This window comes from Dipodomys merriami, unplaced genomic scaffold, assembly GCF_024711535.1.
Source record: "Dipodomys merriami isolate MVZ:Mamm:240054 unplaced genomic scaffold, mDipMer1.0.p SCAF_28, whole genome shotgun sequence".
Classification (NCBI taxonomy): Eukaryota; Metazoa; Chordata; class Mammalia; order Rodentia; family Heteromyidae; genus Dipodomys; species Dipodomys merriami.
In genome coordinates this window covers 9,092,536-9,111,695 of record NW_027204270.1, presented here as the reverse complement: position 1 = coordinate 9,111,695, position 19,160 = coordinate 9,092,536, and the positions used below count along the sequence as shown (strand labels likewise).

General features: G+C 40.5%; 1 protein-coding gene across 15 annotated transcripts in view; it reads right to left on the bottom strand.

The window, feature by feature from the left end:
- Pum1 (pumilio RNA binding family member 1) overlaps window positions 1-19,160 on the bottom strand; it is a 135,566-nt gene that overhangs the window by 57,479 nt on the left and 58,927 nt on the right. For 9 of the 15 annotated variants that reach the window (XM_070037418.1, XM_070037417.1, XM_070037421.1 and 6 more), the window contains exons 4-6: window positions 16,278-16,386; window positions 15,129-15,307; window positions 3,169-3,335 (exon numbers count right to left, since the gene is read on the bottom strand). The exons of 2 other annotated variants lie outside the window; for them this stretch is intronic. In XM_070037418.1, coding sequence (XP_069893519.1) covers window positions 3,169-3,335; window positions 15,129-15,307; window positions 16,278-16,386 — 455 coding nt within the window. The remainder of the gene's footprint in view (window positions 1-3,168; window positions 3,336-15,128; window positions 15,308-16,277; window positions 16,387-19,160) is intronic. 4 more of the 15 variants (XM_070037428.1, XM_070037429.1, XM_070037430.1 and 1 more) reach the window with 2 other exon arrangements.

Below are 19,160 nucleotides of genomic sequence, written 5' to 3'. Positions count from 1 at the left end.
TGCCTTTAATCCTATCTATTCAGAAGGCTGATATCCGAGGATCAAAGTTTGAAACCAGCTGGGACAGGAAAGTCCATGAGACTTTTTATCTCCAAATAACTAGCAAAAAAGCCAAAGTGGAGCTGAGGCTCAAACAGTAAAATGCCACACTTGAATGAAAAGGCTAAGCAAGAGATCAAAGCCTGGATTTCAAACCCAGTACATGCAAGGGAGAAAAATGCCAATGGAAGAAGCTGGTTTCCATGTCTTGGAAACAAGACACACATCTGAGCCTGAGTTCAAATAGTAAGTTAAAAAATTACAGCTGGGCACCAGTGACTCATACCTGTAATCCTAACTACTCAGGAGGCTGAGATCTGAGGATCACAGTTCAAAACCAGCCCAAGCAGGAAAGTCCATGAGACTCTTATCTCCAATAAACTACAAAAAAGGTAGAAATGGAACTGTGGCTCAAGTGGTAGAATGTCAGCTTTGAGCAATTAAGAAACTCAGGGACAGTGCCCAGGTCCTGTGTTCAAACCCCAAGACATGTGAGAGAAGGGGGGGGGGGGAGGGGGAGGGGGAGGGGGAGGGGGAGGGAATACAAGCAAGACCTGGTTTATGATTGGTTTTGCTGGTTCTTAAGACTAGGTAGAAAGCCAGGCGCCAGTGGCTCATGCGTGTAACCCTAGCTACTCAGGAGGCTGAGATCTGAGGATCACGGTTTAAAGCCTTCCCAGGCAGGAAAGTACATGAGACTCTGATCTCCAATAAACCACTAGAAAACCAGAAGTGGTGCTGTGGCTCAAGCGGTAGAGCACTCGCCTTGAGCTGAAGAGCGCACAGACAGCGCCCAAACCCAGAGTTCAAACCCCACAACTGACCAAAAAATAAATAAATAAAAAGACTAGGTAAAAATAGCTGGGCACCAGTGGCTCACATCTGTAATCCTAGCTTCTCAAAAGGCTGAGATCTGAAGATCAAGGTTCAAACCAGCCCAGGCAGGAAAGTCTGTAAGGTTATCTCCAATAAACTACTCAGAAAAGGCCAGAAGTGGCATTGTGACTCAAGTGGTAGAGCACTAGCCTTGAGCACAAAGAAGCTCAGGGAAGAGTCCAGGCCATGAGTCCATGCCCCAGACTAGCCGCCCCCCCCAAAAGGATAGAAAGAAAAAAGAAAAAGTTCATTGATAAGGAGAAATTTTAATTCTCAAAATGACTCTAATAAAGTTTTAATGTATTACTAACAATATTAAAACTCTCCCCTAAGAAACCAAAAGAAGAAAATCACTTCAAAAAATAAAAAATTAAGCCGGGCGCAGGTGGCTCACACCTGTAATCCTAGCTATTTAGGAGCCTGAGATCTGAGGATCACAGTTCAAAGCCAGCCCAGGCAAGAAAGTCCGGGAGACTCTTATCTCCAATAAACCACTAGAAAACTGGAAGTGGTGCTGTGGCTCAAGCAGCAGAGTGCTCACCTTGAGCTGAAGAGCTGAGGGATAGCACCCAAGCCCAGAGTTCAAGCCCCACTACCGAACAAATTAATTAATTAGGCCAGGCGCCAGTGGTTTACTCCTTTAATCATAGCTACTCAGCAGGCTGAGATCTAAGGATCATGGTTCAAAGACAGCCTGGGCAGGAAAGTCCGTGAGACTCTTATCTCCAATAAACTATTAGAAAACTGGCTCTGTGACTCAAGCGGTAGAGCACTCGCCTTAAGCTGAAGAGTTGAGGGGCAGGGCAGCACCCAGGCCCAGAATGCAAGCCCCACATCTGACCAAAAATAAAAATTAACAATTAATTAATTCAGCATTGAGGATACTCTCCACTCCTAAGATAATCCTAAAAATTAAAACTTATATAAAATTTATCGTCCAAACTAGGATACGCCAAAAGAACAAAACTGAGCACTACTGATAACCTGGGACACAGGTATAAATAAGGATATGCCACCACCTTAGGTAAAAGCACCATAAGATTATATCATCTAAATCAAACTAGTAATAATTAACATTATAGTCAGGGAACATAGCCTATGGTTGCACTCAAGGAATATTCCTTTATATACCATCTGCCCCATCCAAATACAACAAAATATTGTCATAGGCTGACTGAGACCCAGAGAGGAGAGGCTACCTGAACTCACACATGAAATATCTCAGGTGTTTGTTACCATTTGCCTCAACTTTGTAATTCTTTAGGTGATCAAGATACAAAAATTAAATTAGGATTATTAAACGATTGCCACTTGTTCTACAAAAGCTGATTTAAGAGAATGATTGTGGTAGATATTGTTAAGGACAAGGCTGTGTGTATGTAAGTGAAAATACATACCCATTAGCTTTAGACTGACATTAAAATTATTATAATTTTCTACATATGTACCACTGAACAAGGATTTTGATAGATTTTTTCCATTGTCTGCCATATCATCTAAAGTTTACCTTTATAACTGAGGAATAGTTGCCAACAGTTGAGACAAATATATAATATTATGTTAAATTATAGGGTAGGATCTGCAAATCAATCATAACCAGAGATAGGATGAAAGCCATCTATGAAAGGGATTATGATTAAGAGCAAGTCATTTGGTCGGTGCGGAGGAACACACCTGTAATCCCAGTACTCAGGAAGCTAAGGAGAGGACAAGATAAATTCAGTGCCAGCCTGAGCTACACAGCAAGACATAAAATAAATGAATCAAAAAATCATTTAAACTGCATCTCTAATTCTTCAAAGTGAGGGAAATGATCCATGCCCTACAAACCTACCTGAAAGGAACTTAGGAAACTCAAATGAGATAATACACAAGGTTTCAGCACTTTTACCCCAACATGTCAGAGGGATATTACACACTCACCACTAGTAACAGTGCTGCTCTAACATAGCAATGTAGAAGAAACATGGGGAAAGCCCTAAGGCACCTATACCAGGTGATTTCCATACTCAAGAATTACTGAAATAATCTTAACAGAACCATTCTTCAAATTCTGGAGATCTATACAAACATAAAGCCAATCTTTTTTGCAAAATACCAAGTATTAATAATTCTTTTAAAAATTTCACCTTATCAATTTATCATTTTATTTCATGATCTATTCTAGAAATAATTCTTTTAAATAAAACAAAATCAGAAATGAACAAAACCCACTGCCCACATTCCAAAACCAGAAGTGTAAAATATACAAACCTAAAATCTTTGACGTCTGCATCAATCCCATTCTGCACTGGTAAACCATTGGTCTTGTCCATCACATCACCCTCCTCCTTCAAATCTCCTAGCTTATCTCCATCAAACGTACCCTTGTTCTTCTTTTCACCTTTGTCGTTTTCATCACTGTCTGCATCCCTTGGGCCCTGTTTAAAAAATAGCTTCAGCTTCACTAATCATCAACTAATAGTGGGCAACCACTGTAGACACCAGACTACACTAGATGCTAATTAGAACAGAACAGTGTCCATGCCCTTTCAGACATTACAATCTAATTAACAAACAACACAGAGGAAGGAACACTACAAAAAGTCTTGCCAAATGAGGGAAGAGACAGACATACATTTAGAGAGTTTAGAACAGTCTTATCATGCCCACTGTCTCTAGCACCCTGTACTTTTCCCACAATATACCCATTTTCTCCCAAACCCCAGCCTAACTTTGTACTGCTCAGCCCAACTTCTCTATTCCAAATCTCTGTCTATATAATAGCATTACTCCTAATAAGTCCCAGGTATGTGAGCTAATAGTACAGAGGGAAAGTGTTAAAGTGATTAATTCTCTCTTACTTCAAACGTAGTCCAACATCATTCCTACTCAATTATTCCATTATACTTAATCTTGGGAAATATGCCCTGCCAATTTGCACCATCTCCTCCCCACATAAACCTTATAAACCTTACGGCACATGGCACTAACAATTAAATGGCTTTTTAATGCTTCAAACAAATTAAATCTAACTGTGAAATCCTATCAGGAAAAGGACTCAGAACTATTCACCATCAGGAAAAGGACTCAGAATTATTCACCATCCTCCACTACCTGACTATTTCAAGGCAAATTAAATTAGTCTTGAGAAATAATGGGGGATATCCTGAAGCATGTGAACTCTGAGAACGCATCTTAGGAAACACTGGACACAGCAACACAGAGCTAGACACATTTATGTTCTGCCTTCTAGGGAAAGACGTGTCTCTCTATTGGCATAGAAGGTTTTAAGAACTGGATGCATAAAGCAAATGCAATGTAATTATCAAAAGGAAAAACTCCTATGTTGATACAATAGAGAGGTTTATAAGACTTAACTAAGTAACTTTAACTTTTATCAAACTACAGGGAGATAATCTTGCTGTGCCTCACCTCTGATTCCTGATTTAAGAAGATGTGTACAGGGTGTTTCAATTCAAGCTCCTAGTAAATGCCAAGCCCAAACAACAGAAGATGAGAGCTTTTGCACAGCATTTCCAGTCACCAAACCCAAATTTTGGTAAGGGAACATCAATAATGAAGTAACAACAGTTGTGAACAGAGCACTCCTACAACACACTGACTGTAGGCAGGGGCAGGCCTACAGAGCTAAAACCAATGGATGCCTTCAGACTAGTTCTTAGAGATCATTGGCTCAGAAATAACTCTGACATTCTTATACCTTCTGGCAACTAGATCAAAGCCCATTTTACTATTAAGAGTCGGTCTCTGTTCAAATGCAATAAGAAAAAGAAGCCTTGCACGGATAATATGGATAAAGGAACACACAACAAGGAATTAACTTAGAAAAAGATATACACCTGAGCTTCAGGTGGCATCAAGATTGGCTAAGCACAGCATTGGTAGAAAATAAAATGTGCTTTACAGGGTAGAGCTTTAAAGATGAGGGTATTTGTTAGTGATTCAAAAGGACTGAATAAAAGTCAACTGAGTATTACACAGAGATCCCAAAATAGAGATAGTAGTATGACAGAATTCTAAAGGCAAAAGGACCTTTAAGATAACCAGAAACACCCCCTGCACATCACCTTTACAATAACAATGAAAAATGCATAAAAAATAACCAGAAACAATGCCTCCCTCCATAGTACAAAAATAGAACTCATAAAATATATTCATTTTTACTTCTCTAGCACTGAATATAATGCGTGGTTTAGAAGCTCAATAAATAAGATTACAAAAAAATCAAAAGCTAAAATATTCTATAAAAGTTCTACAAAATTCTGTAAAATTTACCTGCCAAAAGAAGCATCTTCCTGTTGTCTTAACATCAAACAAGAGTCTAGACAGTGGTAACATGATCTAGATTAAAATAAACAACAACAACAAAAACAAAAAATAGCTGGGAATGTGGCTTAGTGGTAGAGTGCTTGCCTAGCATGCATGAAGCCCTGGGTTCCATTCCTCAGTACCACATAAACAGAAAAGGCCAGAAGTGGTACCAGGGCTCAAGGGCAAAAGCAGCTCAGGGACAGTGCCCAGGCCCTGAGTTCAAGCCCCAGGACTAGTGGCCCCCAAAAAGCAAGCTCTATTTTAATGAAAAAAAAAATCACGTAAACAGCAAAAAATATTACAAGAAACAATCCATTTCTACATATAAACAATCTTCTACACATCTAAAAATGAAATCACAAGTGCAAGAGAAGTAGTTCAGCTTCACTATCTGACAAATAGTTCAAAAGATCTGTGGCAAACTGCAAAGGAAACAGTGGGAAAATTCCACAAACAAGAATCTGGTAGCAAGGCATATTCACTGGTCAAAGCAGTGCTCTACATCAGATTTCCTCAGTGATCTTTTTTGTAAGGAAGGACTTACTGAAAACCTGCTTGGACCATCTATATGCTGACTGATCAACGCTGACTGGCATGGTATGAAAAATTGGCCACTAATCACTGCATTCTCAATTATATAGCCTTGGGTTACATTTTCAAAATATTCCCATGAATGGGCGGTATTAGTTATTCCTACAAAATATTGCTACCTTGCCAAGTTCTGGTAGCTCATGTCTGTAATCCTAACTACTCAGGAGGCCAAGATCTAAGGATTATGATTGGAAGCCAGACTGGACAAGAAAGTCCATGAGACTCTTCTCTCCAATTAACCACCATAAAGCCAGAAGTGAAGCTCTGGTTCAACTGGCAGAGCACCAACCTTGAACAAAGAACAAAGAAAGAATACATGACTCACAGTCCAAACCCTAGTACTAGCACACACACAAGCACACACATACAAAGTTCAGTAAATTAAAAATAGTCCTCAATAAAAATGATTGGCCATCAAGTCTAATTTCTGAAAGTTATTAAGAATACAAGTAGAAAAAAACGAATCAAAACATATTAAAGATACTAGTAGATTTGGATTCATAGAAATACTAAGAGCCTATAGTGTATAGGAAAGGTGTAAATGGGCAGATAAATTTTAAGGTTATTTTCATATTTTACGGTATCTAAAATACTCATAGCTAAGTGGTGTTTCAGAAAATACTGATACAAGGTTCACCAAACCTATGTTCTATCTCAGCTGCCAACACTTATAGGTCATAAAACTTAGGACAGGTCATTTAATCTCTGAGCTAACAACCTTAGCTAAAATAGTGGCTTCTCCTATGTAACACTTGTTTTTGACAGGGATAGTTTTGTTTAGTAAAAAGTGATTAGGTACACCAATAAAATAATGCATGTGTGAAAGTTAAATGTAAGTCATTTTAAATAAGTGTAACATAAATGTAAGTAAAAAGCGATGCATGGGATGGTATTTCTTATGTAACACTATGTAAGGTACAAATATTAAAAACTTTAAAAATCAAAAATTACTTAGTTTATCATGCACATATATAGAGCCTTCCTAAGGGAAGTCATTTTCACAAAGCAGTGGTTCAATGGTTAGAGCTGATCATTAAAATCTTTTTTAAGAATCTAGTTTAATTGGTCTTCAGAAGCTCCCACAACTGTTATAAAAAGCTTTTTCTCAAATAGCTCTGATAAGAACCCACAATTGAGAATATAATTAAAGTCCAACATAACCATCAAAAAAGGGAAAGTCCTATATAATTTGTAGGTGGGGACAGCAGGAAAAACTGTAAGAAAGCAAGCGATACAGTGACACTGTCCAAAAAGAAACATGCTCATTACCCAACTTATATAACTGTAATCCTTTTGTATATCACCTTTAACAATGACCCCCCCCCCCCCCGCACCCTGGTCTGCCATGGGTCCTGAACTCTGGGCCTGGGCTCTATCCCTGAGCTCTTCAGCTCAAGGCTAGAGCTCTAACTTGAGGCACGGTGCCACTTCTGGCTTTTTTCTGCTTATGTGGTGCTGAGGAATTGAACCCAGGGCCTCATGCATGCAAGGCAAGCACTCTACCACTGAGCCACCTTCTTAGCCCCTAACAACAATTTTTTTAAAGCAAAGTGGTGTTTTAGTTTTTCTGTCAGTAAAATCTCCTAGTACACAACAGTATTAAAAATCATAAAAGCAGCAGGGAATGTGGCTTAGTGTTAAGAGTACTTGCCTAGCATGCATGAAGCCCTGAGTTCAATTCCTCAGTACCAGATACACAGAAAAGGCTAGATGTGTCACTGTGGCTCAAGTGGTAGAGCAAAAGCAGCTCGGGGACAGTGCCCAGACTCTGAGATCAAGCCCCAGGACTGGCCAAAAAAAAAAAAAAAAAATTGCATGAACTTTCCTGCCCTGGCTGGCTTCAACTGATCCCCAGATCTCAGTTTCCTAAGTAGCTAGGTCTACAGGTGGGACCCACCAGTTCCCAGAGTAGTATTTTTTTTTTTTTTTTGGTCGGTTGTGGGACTTGAACTCTGGGCCTGGGCGCTGTCCCTCAGCTCTTCAGCTCAAGGCGAGCGCTCTACCACTTGAGCTACAGCGCCACTTCCGGTTTTCTGGTGGTTTATTGGAGATAGGAGTCTCACAGTCTCTCCTGCCCGGGCTGGCTTTGAACCGTGATCCTCAGATCTCAGCCTCCTGAGTAGCTAGGATTACAGGCGTGAGCCACCAGCGCCCCGCCCAGAGTAGTATTTTTAAATAAATAAAAATTTTAAATTGATAGCCATATGAAATACTTTGATTAAACATTAAAGTGTGATTATAAAAAAGGGAACCTAACTCACTAGCCAATAAAAAAAGAAAAAAGAAAATACAGCTCAGATCTAGAATTAAAACTTTGAATTCAAGCCCCTACTTTGTAATCCTTATTTTTCTCACCTGTAAATTAAAAGAGACAATATCTACCTTAAAGAGTATTCTAAAGATTAAATAAGGCAAATCATAAAAGTATAATTCCTTTTTTAAGTACAATTCTTAAAAATAGAAAATTCTTTAAGTACTTCTAATCTTCCCATTTTTTCCTCATTGCGTCTTTAACAGAACATACAAGCCACCTTTAATTCCACTTCCCCAAGGCTTCAAAACAACTAGTCCTATTTATTCCTAAGACTCTAATCATTAGGCTCTTGACCCTACTGGTTTTTCTGACCTATGTATAAAATCAAGCTACTACTAAATTTCACCTAAGATACTATCATTTATGTGACAGCAAAAAGCAAACACTAGAAATTCAAGTATGACATGAACTCATTTGAATGGGTATCATTGTGTGCAGAATAGCCCACAATTCCTAATGTTGGCGTATCTGCTGTGATTCCCATGAAGAAAAGAAAAACAAAAGGAAGTGTTCGTTTATTTTTATGGTAAAGGAATTTTAAAAGGCTGTTATTGTTTTAAGTGATCTAATCAGCAGCTGAAAATTGTATATTACATACAAAGTAAAACATGTAGAATTATTTAAGACAAGCTCAAATCTGAAAACTAAATTTATGTTTTAAGTTTTTAATAGCTTCCTCATGAGTCAGTCTTCCAAGGAAATTATATCTTAGTCGAGTGCTTATCAAACTTTAATATAAATCATAAATCATTAGGGATATCTTTTCAAAATGCAGGTTTTAAGAGCCAGGCGCAGTGATGCAGACTGTAAAGCTAGCACCAGAAGTTCAAGGACAGTCTGGACTACATAGTGACTACTTGTCTTTTTTTGAGAAGAAGAGGAGGAACAGGAGGAGGAGGAAAAGGAGGAGGAACAGGAGGAGGAACAGGAGAAGAAGGAGAAGGAGGAACAGGAGGAGGAGGAGGAGGAGGAACAGGAGAAGAAGGAGGAACAGGAGGAGGAGGAGGAGGAGGAGGAGGAGGAGGAAGAGGAGGAGGAGGAGGAACAGGAGGAGGAGGAGGAACAGGAGGAGGAGGAGGAGGAGGAGGAACAGGAGGAGGAGGAGGAGGAGGAGGAACAGGAGGAGGAGGAGGAGGAGGAACAGGAGGAGGAGGAACAGGAGGAGGAGGAGGAACAGGAGGAGGAGGAGGAACAGGAGGAGGAGGAGGAGGAGGAGGAGGAACAGGAGGAGAAGGAGGAGGAGGAACAGGAGGAGGAGGAGGAACAGGAGGAGGAGGAGGAGGAGGAGGAGGAACAGGAGGAACAGGAGGAGGAGGAACAGGAGGAGGAGGAGGAGGAGGAACAGGAGGAACAGGAACAGGAGGAGGAGGAGGAGGAGGAGGAACAGGAGGAACAGGAACAGGAGGAGGAGGAGGAGGAGGAGGAACAGGAGGAACAGGAACAGGAGGAGGAGGAACAGGAGGAGGAGGAGGAACAGGAGGAGGAGGAGGAACAGGAGGAGGAGGAACAGGAGGAACAGGAGGAGGAGGAGGAACAGGAGGAGGAGGAGGAACAGGAGGAGGAGGAGGAACAGGAGGAGGAACAGGAGGAAGAGGAGGAGGAGGAGGAGGAACAGGAGGAGGAGGAGGAGGAACAGGAGGAGGAGGAGGAGGAGGAGGAGGAACAGGAGGAGGAGGAGGAGGAGGAGGAGGAGGAGGAGGAGGAGGAGGAACAGGAGGAACAGGAGGAACAGGAGGAGGAACAGGAGGAGGAACAGGAGGAGGAACAGGAGGAGGAACAGGAGGAGGAGGAGGAGGAGGAACAGGAGGAGGAGGAGGAACAGGAGGAACAGGAGGAGGAGGAACAGGAGGAACAGGAGGAGGAGGAACAGGAGGAACAGGAGGAGGAGGAGGAGGAACAGGAGGAAGAGGAGGAGGAGGAGGAGGAGGAGGAGGAGGAGGAGGAGGAGGAACAGGAGGAGGAGGAGGAGGAGGAGGAGGAACAGGAGGAACAGGAGGAGGAACAGGAGGAGGAGGAGGAGGAGGAGGAAGAGGAGGAGGAACAGGAGGAGGAGGAGGAACAGGAGGAGGAACAGGAGGAGGAGGAGGAACAGGAGGAGGAGGAACAGGAGGAGGAGGAACAGGAGGAGGAGGAGGAGGAGGAGGAACAGGAGGAACAGGAGGAACAGGAGGAGGAACAGGAGGAACAGGAGGAGGAGGAACAGGAGGAGGAGGAGGAGGAGGAGGAGGAACAGGAGGAGGAGGAACAGGAGGAACAGGAGGAGGAACAGGAGGAGGAGGAACAGGAACAGGAGGAGGAGGAACAGGAGGAGGAACAGGAGGAACAGGAGGAGGAGGAGGAACAGGAGGAGGAACAGGAACAGGAGGAGGAACAAGAACAGGAGGAGGAGGAGGAACAGGAGGAGGAACAGGAGGAGGAGGAGGAGGAGGAGGAGGAGAAGGAGAAGGAGAAGGAGAAGGAGGAGAAGAAGAAGAAGCAGAAGCAGAAGAAGCAGAAGCAGAAGCAGAAGAAGCAGAAGCAGAAGCAGAAGAAGCAGAAGAAGAAGAAGAAGCAGAAGCAGCAGAAGAAGCAGAAGAAGCAGAAGAAGAAGCAGAAGAAGAAGAAGAAGCAGAAGCAGAAGCAGAAGCAGAAGCAGCAGCAGCAACATGGTACTAGTGGCTAATCCTAGCGATGGAGAGATCTGAGGATCACAATTCAAGGCCAGCCTAGTCAGAGAAAGAAGTCTGAGAGAATATGTCCAATTGCTGGACTGGAGGTCCAAGTGGAAGAGCAACACTGAGCATGAGGTCCTGAGTTCAAGTGCTAATGTCAAATTAAAAACAACAACAACAAACGTAGCACCCCAACAAAAGGCCAGATTTTGATTTTGATTCTGTAAGTCTAAAGGACCCTAAGAATATATACTTTTAAGCAGGGCTCTGGTAGGTCATACCTGTAATCCTAGCTGCTTAAGAGGCCGAGATCTGAAAATTGCAGTTCAAAGCCAGATCAGGTAGAAGAGTCCACCAGATTTATCTCCAAATAAACACCAAAAAGCTGAAAGTGGATGTGTGTCTCAAGTGGTAGAGAGCCAGCCTTGAGTACAAAAACTAAGCCCCAGTACTGGCACACACGCGTATGCACACACACATACTCTCCCACAAAACAATTTCTAACAAGACTCCCAGGTAATGCTAATGATATTGATGTTTTAACTTTGAGGAGCAAAACTTAACAGGATTTTACTTACCCTCATTTTTCAGATGAGGAAATTAAGGTCCAGCTGAGATTCAAACCCCTGATTTTCTATCTGTATTACATTTTCCAACGTTTTCAACAAAAATCAAAGTCAACAGCATTGATTACCTAAAATAATACAGCAAGTCTAGCAAAGAAAACCATCAAGATTTGTGACCCAAATGAATTAATAACCAGGTCAGAAAGCAGATACTTCCTACAGAATACAGAAAGATCTTTCAAGGTTGTTTTTTGTTTCTTTTTTTTTTTTTTTTGGGGGGGGGGGGCGAGATGTTGTCTGGTTTGGTTTGCCCATCCTGGGGCTTGACCTCAGGGCCTGGGCACTGTCTCTGAGCTTATTTTTGCTCAAGGCTACCACTCTACCACTTGAGCCACAGCACCCCCTTCTAGCTTTTGCTGTCTATGTGGTACTGAGGAATCAAACCCAGGGCTTCATGCATGCTAGGCAAGCACTCTACCACTAAGCCACATTCCCAGCCCTCAAGGTATTTTTCTAAATATCTTTCTTCTACAAGATTACCATAATATGAATAACTGTCTCATTTCTTTGGGTACTATAAACTATTAAGGTAAAAATTCTGATCCTATATGTTTATATTTATTGGCAGGCTTGGCTTCTATTCCAGAAAAACAGCAGGGTCCTTTGTTGGGCATCATGGGCCTCCACAATTCAGTTAATTCCATTTCAATTTGTAACCATTCTGAACTGGGTTGAGGAAGAGAGGTAAAGATCTATACTACTCCAAGAATAAATAAATTTAAAAATACAAAAAAGGAAAAAAATAGTTGCCATTATTTTATCATTATTTTAAAAACTGCTATTCTAGTGGTTGGGATTCATATGCAGAACACTAAAAATTTGCAACAAGTGCTAAAAACAAAATATGGTAACCAGATTCTTCATCAGTATGAACATATTCTTATCACAGAAGCCATTTACACAATCAAAGTGAACTCAAGAAGGCACAGAGTCAGTCTTAAAATATTTTCAATCATCCTATAACCAGAAAACCTCATTAAAAAATGGAAAAGCTCTGGAAATATTAGTTACAAGCCACTTTACCTGAAAACTTTAATGTCTAGACTATCTGTTACCCTATCTGAAAGTAACCTTCTAGTACTTGCTTTGAGGTCTACAATCACTATGTCACCAGAGGTGATGGTTTCAGCTCTCAGGAGATTAACACAAGGTTCCCATAGCTTACTAGAGGCACTGGCAGTAAAGTTACTCAAAGAGTTAAACACCTGAATGCTCTAACACACAAACTAACAGTGTTCTTTAGAGCAATTATCCACAACAAGCAGACACCTTATTATCTTTCTTTTCTAAATTGTGACAGACTAGATTTGTTTTCAAAAGAAACAACTACAAAGTGATTCAGGTTTCCATAAACATAGCTTTAGTCAGGTGTCAACCTAACCAACAGGCAAAGTAAAGCAGCATTAGGTATAAATTCAACAGAATATAACCCCAAAGCCAATGAACAGTTTAATGATCTTCATCCATAATGGTCTTCACCCACAAGAGGATCGTACAGGCCAACATAGTAGCTTAATGTTACTGAGCAGTTAGGCTTCCTTTATCACTCTATAGATACAACTGAAGTCAAATACAGGATACCATTTCACTATCTGAAAGTTTCCTTCTAAGAAGAAACTAGAACATAGATTTGGAGAAATTTCATCTCAGAAGCTTAGCAAAAAGTCCAGTATCCAGACAAGTGTAGCCCAGTGGTAAAATGTTTGCCAAGCACATACAAGCCCTAGGTTTGATACCCAGTACCACAGGGGACAGAAAGAGAGAATGAGGAAAGGAGAGGGTAGTGGAGAGGAGCGCAGGGGAGCGAAATGGTAGGGGCAGGGGGACAAGGAAGAATCCAATCGTGAGGCCTAATCTCCTCTGAACACATACTATAAAAGAGGTAACAATTATCCACAACTAAATATGAAACCCTCCTTTACAAAAAAAATGCAAGATACTAAATCCAAACATATTTAGAATCATTTAGAAAGCACGTTTAACAAAATATTAGCAATAATTCAGTTCCACCATTTTATCAACCTCATAATTCCAGTGATTCTTCTGTCTTCCAGAAACTCACAGTAATAAGGCAAATGTCTCCTAGCTAACGTCCACAAACTAGAAACTGGTCACATACATATCAGATAGTTCACAGCCAGTTCGTAGAAGGTCCCACTCACCACCACACTAGCAACTCACTAATACAAAACACTAATTTTTCTCCTCCAACAAAAGCTAAAGATGGTGTTTTGAAGGCAGTATTTCCTCAAACGAATTGATTCTTGGAAGATGAGGAAGAGTGAGCTGGGAATCAGGTAAGAAAAGTAATTCCATTCTTTCTGTTATACAGCAGGCACATGATAATTTGCCCTGAACCCATTCCTCACATCCAAAGGGTAGCTCATGTTCTCCCCAATAAGTCTCTTGGGAAGTTTCGAACATTAAAAACCAGATTTCTACTTGATCCACAAGCCACTAAGCCTGATCTAAGTCTTTGCAGGACCAAATGACCAAGAAGCAATCAGGTCAAGCTATAGAATGGCTAAAACTCAAAAGGTATATTTGACACTTCAGGAGGCTACACCAAATATAAACTACTGTTTCTTGAGTAAGTTTTAAGTGAAAGTACAAAAACAGGACCAAGACTTTGACACCTAGTGTGAAATAGAGGTAAAAAAAAAAGGGGGGGGGTAATAAATTTGATAGACAAATCCATAGATAAGAATATGTGTGAGAGTTTGGGAGGGGTGCGCGTGCGTGCGTGCGTGCGTGCGTGCGTGCGTGTGGAGTTATGGACACAAAGTCTTTAGTATGATTTGAGGGAAAGAACATCTTTTTTTCTTAATACCATCAGGTGGTATTGGTCCAAATGAATTTAGGGGAAAAAAGAACACAAAGTGAGTTCAAACAAAAATAAGATATAAGACATTCTAAGGATATCTGATGGCCTTCCTAATTGTGAATTACAACATCAAAGTAGTCATGGAATACTACATTAGGAAGCTTTCCATTGCTACCACTAGGAAGTTGATGACATAAAGAAATACTTTTGAGAAAGATTACCAAAGATGCTTGAGGAAGGCTACTAAGATTCAGTAGGAAGCAGCAGTAGGTAAATACTGCTCTGGGTAACATTTAACATAGAGGTCAGTGACAAGGAATTAAAAACAAACAAACAAACAAACAAACCCTATTGATAAAGAATCAATAGAATTTCTAATTACCTAACAGGCCAGGTGTGAGAAGCAAAGCTTTATTAGGAGGGCTAAAGGTGATTTTTTTTTTATTTTTTTTAAATTAAAGCCTAGCTACAAAACAAGAATGATCCCACATACCTGGTCCATTTTAAGGTTCCCTGGGTACTAGCATATTACTACTCTCAGGTCTGAAATTCCCTGTTGATACCCAGTTTGGACTTTCTTTTAATTCTATGCCTTGTTTGCTCTATTGTTTTTGTTTTAAACTAAGAATGCTGTTTTCTAGTCAACCAGTGAACTACACTAAGATTTAGATTTCAGTTTTTACTTCACAGTACTATGTCCCCCAAAAAACACTACTTCTCCACATTTAAACTTTAGTTTACATGTACTGTATTTGCTGAGCTACATTTGTAATAAGTGTTTAAAAACACCCTGTAATGAGTGCTATGAGTAGCTAACGAAACTAAACAGGCATTTATTGCTTTAGGGGGAAAGAAGAGAGAGAGATAGGAACAAGTTCCTCAAGACAACTTACAAATCCTCCTTTTCTTAGACAGGAATCGCCCGGGGATGAGCTCAACACATACTCCACCATGCTAACGCCTAGTCCCCCACTCTCCGATCGTGGGGACAGTACAGAATTGACCTCACTGTTCACATGGAAACTCTGACCAGGTCTTCTCTGCACCATGATTGGCTGGGAAACTGAATGATCTACAAAAAAGATACACAAGCATGATACAGTGCAGCCAGAGGCCCAAACAAATTATGAGTGATGTCTCAAGGATAAAGCAATAAGTAGGAATCAGGAGACCTGCCATGGCCAGATGAGCCCAAATTTCCTATTGTGTCTTTCACTAAGTACTGATAATCTACATAAAGCTAAGAAAAGGAAACACACCCTTCATTTATCAAAGGTAGAGAAATACAACAGTTTACATAATTGGTTTCTATAGCCAAGTGCATAAATTAACATTTATCCCTTTCACATAGCAGAATTTAATAGTTTTTATTTGTAGTATCACTAAAATAAAATATAATTTTAATGCCCTTTTTAAAAGTAACAACATAATTTGATCTTTTCTGATGGTTCATGGTCATCTTAAGGTTTCATTCTTGAACTTTGCTATATAATACAGCACGCACATTAGCTTTTGGATTTTCTGTCTTTTTACTCTTTGTCATCTATTGCTCCCTCCTGCTGTCAAGTATGTCTGCCTCTACAAGTTCTCCTCATTTCTCTTCAGAGGAGGTCTATCACAAAGTGGCTGTGTCCAGTGACTTGATTTGGCCCCAATCACACTTAAAGATAAGAGTATCCCATACATGGCATACAAGGGTAAGGGGAGAAAAGGAAACATGAACTTCAAATAGCAGGCAAGGATTTTCTAATTCCAAGTAAGCTGACAGCAGTACAGAACAAAAAGTTACAGCTAAAATTGTCATTTCAAACGAGACTAATTCTCTGTGACTAGCACTTAGAAAATACTGAAGATTTGATTTTGTATTGATTAAGTTTTAATATACTGCATCATTAAGCTCCCTTATGGCAATTATATTATAGGACAGGACATTTGCTTGACGTGCTTATGTCACTGATAGGAAATCATGACTTTGCCAAGTGCTGAGGAAAGGAGCTCTAAGACAGGCATAAATCACAGTACAGATGCTAGATCTAGATTACCTGATGTTCCCCAGGCACTGTCTCGCCATTGATCACCCAGGAATATTCCTTTTGGTCCATCTTTGCTGGATTCATCTGTTTCCCAAAACTTTTTACCTGGCAAGAGCTGCTGCAAATTAAAAATAATAGATGCTTTTAAAGAATTCATAAAGGATGAAAGTACAGCAGTCAACACTTTCTTTTAGACAGGGGTACTGAAGATGCTCACAGTCCCAAAAGGTCTTTAATCAAAGTGTTCTGACTACACACCTAGTCAGAGCACTATTATTTATTTGGTAAAAGACACAAAGAGGCCTTCAGCAAAGGGAAACACAGACTATCCAATAAAGGCTCACCAGACTCACCATACATATCTAGAATTATCCACTTAACCTAAGCCAAGATTTTTAAGGAGGGAAGGGTACTAATGATAATTAACTGCTGTGCTAAAAAGACTTACTGAAAAAGTACCTACAACTAGTAAACACTTCTTCCTTTACATGTACTACTTTACCAAAGTTATTCAAACTGAAACATGAGCTGAGCTATAAATCCAACTATGGAGTGCTAGAAGCAAAAACAGCTTCCTTTATACACAAGAGATACTATTAACCAGACACTTCTCTACCACAACACTAACCTATTTGCAAGATCTGGGGGAAGACCGAAAAGCCATTCGCTCATTACTAGAAAAGAAATAAAAATCCTCCACTTATTTTAACAACACTTGGTAGTGCCACTAAAGTGACTTCACAAAATCATTCCATGTTTTAGAAATGCAGGCATCTAATTTCAACCAAAGAAATGATAAATATCCTTGTAGTAAAATGCTGTATATATAGTTTTGCACTAGCTCACAGTACTAATGGCTGTGGTTACAAAGCAAACTTCCCTGAGAACTTCATCATGTATGGTCTGGTTACCAGCTTTACTCACTAAAATGTCCCATCTTATTTCTTCTGTTTTCTTTGAAACAGCTATTACTCATACAGAAAAGTAAGGCATTTGAGACTGTATTTAAACACTACATTGGAGCATAAAAAGGCACAACTGAAGAACTGAATTTCTCACAGCCATAGGATAAAAACACCAGAAAACACAAGACATTTGCTCTCCTCCTAGACAATAGAAGTTTACTTTCCAGTTTGGAACCTGTATCCCAATAATAATGAAAGAAAAACTAAACTTTGCCTACTGTGTCCTGAGCCAGGCGCTGGTGGCTCACGCCTGTAATCCTAGCTACTCAGGAGGCTGAGATCTGAGGATCGTGGTTCAAAGCCAGCCCGGGCAGGAGAGACTGTGAGACTCCTATCTCCAATAAACCACCAGAAAACCGGAAGTGGCGCTGTAGCTCAAGTGGTAAAGCGCTCGCCTTGAGCTGAAGAGCTGAGGGACAGCACCCAGGCCCAGAGTTCAAGCCCCATGACCGACAAAAAAATAAAATAAAATAAAATGTGTCCTGACTTCCCAAACCTAGTTTCTAGGTTTCTCAGAATATTTTAATGAACCCACAGAAACAGCTCTAGAAAGCTATCTCACGGACTACCAGGACCAGAGCAGTTCAATACACACTTTTCAGACCTTAATTTATTTTTTGAATCAAACAATATTGTTAGCAAAACACCTGCCCTGACATTTAGCTGCACAGATACTAAGTTCCCAAAGATGATCCATTATAAGCAGCAGTCAACTCATAGTCAGGGACTCTGGTGTCTTACAAACTGGAGGGAATTGTGGAAGGGGAGGGAAGCAAGTGAAATAGGAGACAGCCAGACCAGAAGCAAGCAGTGGAGTCAGGAAGCACTGGACTAGAGCATGCTACTGTGCCCTACAAGATACTATTAACCACCCTTCAGTCTCATTCTCTTCCTACTGATGAAGGAAATAATTTTCAGGTTGTGGTGATAATTAGAAACATTATCAATGAGTATCTATAATAAATGTGTGCCACAAAGAGAGCTGTCAATAAATGGATTCAATAACATCATACTGTGGCAAAATAATTGTTGAACCATAAAAAGAATACCAAAACTAATATAACTCATATAATATATAACTAATAATTCTTGTTTTCAGCCAGTTGCTAGTGTCTCATGCCTGTAATCCTACTTGAGATCTAAGGATCATAGTTCAAAGCCAGCCCAGGCAGGAAAAAAAATCATCTGTTATCTCCAATTAACCAGCAAAAAGCTGGAAATGAAAGCTGTGGCAAGTGGTAGAGACCTAGCCTTGAGCAAGCTCAAGGACAACACTCAAGCCTTGAGTTGAAACCCCAGGACCAGCACCAAAAGAAAAAAAGACTCTTACTACAAGCCAATCATTTATTCCACTATTAACAATAAATCCTAAACAGATGCTAGCAGCAGCCCCAAAAGTGCCAGAACCCTGTGTGTTTTCCCAAAGAAGTAGTGAGAAGATCAACTATTTATTATCAGTGAAGCCAGCAGGACTGAAAGGCCAAGTTCAGAACAGATAAAGAAAAAGGGTGAAAGAGAAAGGTGACAACATGCTGATAGGGACAAGCATGAGTTAGTTGCAAAGTTCTCTGCAAACTGGGAAGGTAAAGAACTGAATCAAGTTACTGGGGCAGAGACAGGAACAAACTTGGCTGACCCCTTAAATGCCTACATGCCTTACACAGGACCATGAACTTCTCTCTACTCCAAAACACACCTATCTACACACAAGTGTGGTAAAGATCTCATTCCTTTGACTGTAAGCAGGACCCAGTGACTTGTTTCTAAAGAACAACATAAAGCATGTGATGGGATGTTACAGGAGTATGCTACAGGAGTACAGGGCAACTACTTTGCTTACATTTTCCTTTTACCCTCCAACTTACTCACTTTGAAGACAGGTGTTACACTAAGCCCATTTGGCAAGGAACCGAAAGATCTCTACACA